Source organism: Lipotes vexillifer, unplaced genomic scaffold (genome assembly GCF_000442215.2).
Source record: "Lipotes vexillifer unplaced genomic scaffold, Lipotes_vexillifer_v1.1 scaffold1154, whole genome shotgun sequence".
Classification (NCBI taxonomy): Eukaryota; Metazoa; Chordata; class Mammalia; order Artiodactyla; family Lipotidae; genus Lipotes; species Lipotes vexillifer.
The window spans coordinates 859,477-866,626 of NW_006770904.1; the positions used below are offsets into that span (position 1 = coordinate 859,477).

A 7,150-nucleotide genomic window follows, 5' to 3' on the forward strand; every position below is an offset into this window, starting at 1 on the left:
GAACCGCTCCGAGCTTCACCATCTCCAGAAGTGTGATTTGGTCACAAATGTTACCTTTACTACATGGGGGGCTGTTGGAGTCAGATATACTTGAATTCAAACCCTGGCTATACTACTATCTAGATGTGGAGTCCTTTCTAATCTTTGAAATGAGCATTATAATTCCTGTTTCCCCAGGTTCCTTTGAGGACTAACAGATACAGTGAATACACAGAAGGTAGCACCTGATACATAGTCCAGTCGTTTTTTTTTTTTAAAAAAAAACAGTCCATTTGCACCTTTCCAATGGTTTGGACTTATTTAAAGGGAAAGACCTAGGTACAGATACTCAGGCAAGAATAGCTGCATGATGTGCTAAAATGTCCTTTACCATAAAATGGGAGGTCAGTAGTTCATAGCCCTGGTTGCACATTTGAATCACGGAGGACAATTTAAAAGATTCCCAAGTATGGGACTTAACCACCAGTGATTCTGACTTAATTGCTTTTGCCCTGGGACTCCTGCCTTGAGGTCATAAAGGCTCACCAGGTGTTTCTAATGTGCACTAGATTCAATCATTGCTTCTCAAGCTTTGCCATAAAGTACCCGGCAATCTTTTTAAACGTAGATTCTAATTCTCTAGGTCTGGGGTGTCTGAGTTCTGCATTTTTAACAAGCTCCCAGATGAAGCTGATGAAGCTGATGCTGCTAGTCTGGAATCAAACTGAGTGATTAGTGTTCCATAACAATTCTCAACCTTCAGTGCCCAGCAGGATAACCCAGCGGCTTGTGGCAAATGTAGCACTGGGACCTGGGTCTGGACCTCACAAATTCTGTTTTACTTGGTTTAGGTAGGGGCAAGAAAAGTCATGGACTATAGTGTCCATTTCAACCTGAAAATCCTATGATGCCAATTTTGTGATTTTATAATATGATTTCTCTCCCAGTTTAACGGTTCTGTAAAAAAAAATTACAGCATCTGTAGTTGAGCGTGTGGAATATCATTGTCAGAAACACGAAAGATGGGTGAACTCAAGGTATGTGAAGTCAAGACATGGTTGATCTTTATATCACGTGTACCTTCAACCTCCAAAATTCTCCTTTTGAGTTCATGGGGACTTTTCACGGACTCTCTGTGTGAGCAGGGTTTATTGTAGACGAAGCACTCCCAGATGAACCGGGAGAGCACCCTTCACTGACAGCAGATGAACAGAATGACCCTGGACTTTTTTCTGCTCTTCACAACACATCATGCTTTCTAAAGCAGAATCCCCAGAGAAGCGGGCTCACCTTCCTTTACCTCCAAGGAAAAATGGAGATGGGAGAAAATAACAAGCTGCTTTATTCAGCAGAGCAGAGGACTGACTTTTGAAAATCTCTGGGAATTTCAGCAGAATCTGTCCCAGGATAGATATTAGATCATTTTCCTTCTTTTTCTTTTTTCTTATCCTCCTGGATTTCTCTTGCTTTTACTAGCTCAAAACATCCTCTACCTAGCGACAGGCTTTTTGCCACTTTCCAAGAATAATTGAAAAACAACCATGATGGGGTCAGAAACATTGTTAATTCTGATACTGTTGCTTTGGATAACCATTGTGCATTAATTAATATAGAAGGGGCTGGATCCCCAAAAGTATATGAATTTGTAAATCAACTGATGCAAGGATAGTAATGTGGAAAATGAAAGTCTTATTTTCTTCCTTTCCCCTTTAAAAGTATTTACACCTGTCCTTGATCAGTCTATAGAAATGTCTGCATTCCCTCGAGAATGGACATCTCAAGAATGCAATAATCACACACCAGTTTAGCCAAGGGAATCAATCCTAGGACATCCACATTCCAGGTACTTAACTCAATACTGTATTTCCATTTGGGCCTTTTTCATAGAAGAGGGTATCCAGTGGAGGCTCCTTGACCTCAGTAATATCCCTTTGAACCTGGGCTGGGCTGGCCAAGTAGAAAGCTGCCACGTGCTATGATTTAACAGCAGCACAAGGCCCTAATTGCCTCACATGCCCTTCTCAAGAGCCAGCCACCATGCTGCCCTCCTTCCACTGGTTCTTGGGATCTTGCCAGTGGTGAGGGGCTTTAGTCACCTACATGCGCATTTGGTTCAGAAAGGGAGGAGCGGGAGCCATGGTCCTCAGCCCTCTGCCCATTCACTGGGAGCCCTTTACCAGGCTGAGGGGCTTGTTATCCAGGAAAGATTATGGTGTCGGTGCTGAGCGGAAGGGAGCTGCTGTGAAGGAGCTGGAACAACGCAGTGACAAGCCTCACATCACAGTGGCAGCAAAACTCCAGCAAGGAGACCCTGGGGGTGATTGGTCCTAGGTGGTGGGGCTCTGGGGAAGGTGTTGGTGGGAGAGGGGCTTTCAGTTTTCAAGTGATGTGAAGGACTAGATAGATAGTAGAAGTTAGTCTTGGTTCTCCCTATTTTTCAGTTTTGCCCCGAGTTAGCTTTTGATGTGACAATAAAACAACCACTGTTTTTTTAAATTGTTTTAAAATTAATTTTTCTTTTTTTTTTTTTTTTTTTGCTAAAAATAGGAGATTCACTCCTATCAGGTAACATTCTTGTTTGCAAGGCAGTGAAATCTCAAACAGGGGAGAGATGGCCTTTTGCAAAAGTGTTTATTTCATTGATTTGCTTATGTATGGTGTTTCCCAGGTGGCAGTTTAAAGCACTTTCAATTCTTACCTCGTTATTGCTCTTAACAACTTATGAAATGGGCACTATTATTGTTTCCATTTTTCAGAGGAGGAAATTAAAAATTCAAAGGTTAATTTTCCCAGGTTGACTGTGGCAGACCCAGGGTTTGAACCTAGGCAGTAAGGATCTGGTTGTAACCACTGTGCTATCCTGCCTCTGATGCTGGGGACATCCCATTCTGGGGTGGAAGGAGAGAAATCAGACAGGATGGACTGGTTCTTAAATGCTGGTCCCCGGAAGAGTGTGAGAGCTGGGGAATTGTCATTGGAGCTCTTGCTTAAAAGGCAAACCTCTACGACTTATACCTGGATTTCTGATTCAGGAGGCCTGGGGGTTTTGAAAAACTGACCTGGGTGTTGTTTAGGAAACCCTCACTCTCACTACAGATCCAAGATTCCTTGATTGCAACATCATTCTGATTGCCCTAAAATGAACGTTCTCTCATCAGGGAGCCACAGTCAGTAGCTTATGCTACCACCTCCCATGCATTTTCCAGTCCTTCCAGCTCTGGTGTCTAAACCATAGTCACTGATGGTGACAAGTCTGTCCACTCCACCCCAAACTCCATCTGGCGACAACCACCAGACTGCCTTGCGTCCTCTGAGTCTCCCACACCCTGACTGTTTGCCTTCCATAAATGCCTGGAGCCCACAGTCCTCTTAAAGACTTAAACTGTGTCTACTGCAAGGCAAAGTGGGCATCTTTATTATCTATAATTCACTGCCACTCCCCTTCTCTGCTCTGCCAACAGAGACGGGGCTCAGGTGTCTGACCCCAGCACCAGATGTTACTCTCCTGTTCAAATGGAAATGGACAGATGCAGCAATGTTTAAACTCAGAGCCAGAGATGGGATTGAGCCCTGCCTCAGCCCCCTTTTCCTTCTGGCCTCCGTTCTCCATCTGTTCCCAGCACCTTCTGACTTGCAGACCCAGAAGGGGCTGGAAGTTCTGGCCAGTCTCTCACCCTTCTTCTATTTCCGTAACATTTTCGTGTCCTTTTAAGTGGCTGAAAGGAGCAATGCTGACTACACACACCCACAGGAATGAGGAGAATTAGCAATCGTATCACTTTTGCTAATGTAAGCTCTGCTGATGAGCATACTGACCCCAGCCAATCAACCAGATGATTACCAGCCCCTCTTGACTTTAAGAAGATGGGATCCTGCCCAGGAAAATGGAAGCAGAGAAGGAGGCTTGCAAGCCCTTGAGTTTGCCGTGAGAAATTGGCTTAAGAGCTAGGGAAAAAGCACTTCAGACAAGACAACTGGGAAAGTCAAGGCAGAATATTATAAGTGCCCTCTGTGAAGCACCCCTGTGTCAAGCACCCATTGCCACGTAACAGTGAAAGATGCCAGCGTTATCAAAACAGCATTTCCTTTTCTGTTCTGCCTCGTGGCTTCGAAGAGTTCAACCACTTCTCTAAGAAAATGAAAGTCGCCTTTCTTCTCAGTGCATTCCTTGTACCATTTGGGATATGCCCATCACCAGGTTGCTTTGACTGAATACCCTAAATATTCTATGGAGAAGAGAAAATAGGCTTCAAAAAAATCTCCTGCCTGTCAAGAGAGCCCATTAAATACCCCAGCTTCTTCCTGTACTCTTATATGCTGGCAGAACATTCTAAGTGCACCCTGGAACACAAGAACAAGCAAACTGGAGCCTAACTGACCATCTTGAAATCTGTAATAAAAATGTACCTATCAGCCACACTTCACGACAGGTGCGTTCCTTAGTGCTTCCCAAGCACACTGTTAATTCCTTGAGGCAGTCATTGATTTCATCTAAACTAGATAAGACAGCTGTAGAAGCTCAAAGCTTATCTCAGGAGCCCCTCATCCGGCTGGATTTCAATCGACAGGTCAGGGTGCCCTAGACCTACTCATCCAGCGCGGTAGCTGCGCACTCAACCTTTTCCTGTGGCTGAAAGCATCCTCGAAGCCTTTCAAACCTAGACTTTGGTTGCAAGGAGTTGGAATAATTTTCTAACATAGCTTTCCAAGGGTTGTTTGTGTGAAAGCTGGGTAGGTTGCTTGTTAACTACATCAAGAAGTTTAGATTTATTCATTCTCCTACATGCCTGCCTCAGTTCCAGAAACAGTTCGGTAGAGGTTACCAACTGGGAAATCCCAGTTGTTGAACTTCTGCAGTAGAGCTTACACTGCTGCAGTCCACACGGCACTGTTAATATAAAAGCAACATGCAAACGAGAGGAGTTTCCTCTCTTTCTAGCATTTAATTACCTTGAGCTCCTTGGCTGTAAAAGAATCTTTGAGCCGATTCAACATCCAAGAGTCTATGAGCAGACTCGACATCCAGAAAATAATCCATTTTGGGATAATCCATCTTCGATGTTCCAGAAACAGTTTTAAGACAAAATAGTCACTTGTATTGCCTATGGAAGAGGGGAAAAAAAATCCACAGTATTTTAGACTGTCAAATATGATTTTAGAAGAAGAGATACCCCAAGTCCATCCCTCAACAGAGCTTTCCTACTGTAGGAGAAAATGCAGCCTTTCACCAACATTTATTAACAGTAATATATGCTACACAGAAAGTACAGATGATCCAGGCTAAAGAGAGATAACATACCAGTCTTTCCTTGCTGTGTATTAACTGGAAAATAAACTTTTAAATTTATATGCTCTCTGTTTTCAAAAGGTCTGTCTGATAAATGACATCATTAAGTATCAGCCATTCTGAGTATTGATCCTCAGTTGATCCAGGGAGTTCCAATTCCCCTGGAGCAGCGAGCATCTCCTGGGAATCAGAGCCTCCACCTATAGATGCCTTGCGTTTATGACACATGCTGACATGTTTGCTGTAAAAATGCCTTGCACTCCTTCCTTTTAGCGATTTCCTCTAGCACGTTTTATAAAGTGCTAAGGATCATCACCTGCTTGCCTCTGACAGGCTGCTTTTGAGAAAGAACTCTGGTTTGTAGAGCAACGACAATTATTTCAGAATTGCAATGATCCCCGGGATATTATCATGCACTAGCTTGTCAGGAAGCTAATATGCTTCATTAAAAAGCATTCAGCCTGTTAGGTTCTTTCTAGCATATGTAGCCTTTCCCCCGTACTTGCACAAATGAAGTCTCTCTATTTCTGCAGGATGTTTTTGGAAAGAATTAACAAGACAAAGTCTTTAAAATCAAACTCAGAAGGATAATCCAATTGGTTTTTCTTTCTAACAGTGCATATTTTAATTTAAGAAACCAAGTCTGGTAGGCGGAAACTTTAAAAAATATCCAAAGCTACCCCAACGGCAAATCATACTTACTGCAAAAAAGAAAAAAATAAATAAATAAAATCAAGGGTTAACTGCCGGCAGTTAAGAGCAGAAGCAATTTCAGCCACAGCGTCTTTGATCTCACTAAACATTCCCGGTGAAAGTAAACAATTTTGATTGTTTGATTAGATCGGCGATGAATAATGTATACCGTCCGCTGGACTTCCTTTATCAGATAAAATGGCCAGAGCACGTTACCTTAGCAACGGAAGGTGACGCCAGCCTCAGTCTCTTTGTATCCTCCACTGCGAAGGAAGGAAATGACCAGGTTCTCGGGTAAAACTTTGGCAGAAAACCATCACCGTCAAAATCTACATGTCACCATCACGCGGGTCCGATGCCCCATCCCGCCCCCGACCCCTACCCCTGCCTCCATCCCCCGGCTGCCGCCGCCCATCTCTTAGGCAGAGTACTGCCAAAGTCATTTAAAAAAATGGTTTTGGTTTAATTATTTTTATAGCTCCAAGTCCCAGTTTTATTTGCAATTGTAACACAATTACACGATCATGCAGTTAATATGGTAGAAAAGTTGTCGGTGCACCAGTTCCTACCCTAACGCAGGCTAAGGGCGGTGGGGAAAGGCTGTTTTAGCGAGTATCAGTTACACATTCCCCGGTTATAATTAAGATAACCCAAAAAAGATATATATGAAAGAGTCTTGCAGTTAGCAGATACTCACCAGCACTTTCAACAGGACCCCGTAGAGCATAAAAGGAGGCTGCCTCACGCCGCTGAGCCCACAAGCCCAAATGAACAGCTTCTAATTTTTCCTTCAATCTCAGTTCAAGAGCACCAAGCACAGGCAAGTGATGGATTTGCCCATTTTATATTGTGATGAAATACAACCCCTAAGAAGAGATCTGAGGGGAGCTGTTCTTTAGAACACATTAGACTGCTAATTTAAGAAAATTGAAAGGTTCTGTTTTACTGTCTTTTATGTGTTCTCTCTGCTACCCCCACAATTTAATTTGCATTTAAAATTAGGCTCGTGTCTCCTCGGTTCTCCTAGGTGTGGAGTACTTTCTAATCACAATGGCTGCTTGGGCAGGGTTTGGTGCAATGCCACTTTTATTCTGAGCTGCAAAACAAGGTGGGTAATTATAATTGCGAGCTGTTTTCTGGAGTGAAATACAGAGTGAACATTGGATTTCACCCCCTCCCTCTTCTCTGGCC

At 43.3% G+C, this 7,150-nt stretch overlaps 1 protein-coding gene across 1 annotated transcript in view; it reads right to left on the reverse strand.

Annotated features, from left to right (window-relative positions):
* Positions 1–6,818, reverse strand: part of PHACTR1 (phosphatase and actin regulator 1) — a 561,450-nt gene extending 554,632 nt beyond the window's left edge. The window contains exons 1-2 of the mRNA XM_007446414.1: positions 6,657–6,818; positions 4,930–5,081 (exon numbers count right to left, since the gene is read on the reverse strand). Of these exons, the coding sequence (XP_007446476.1) occupies positions 4,930–5,032 (103 nt within the window). The 5' untranslated portion in view covers positions 5,033–5,081; positions 6,657–6,818. The remainder of the gene's footprint in view (positions 1–4,929; positions 5,082–6,656) is intronic.
* Positions 6,819–7,150: the final 332 nt, after the last annotated feature.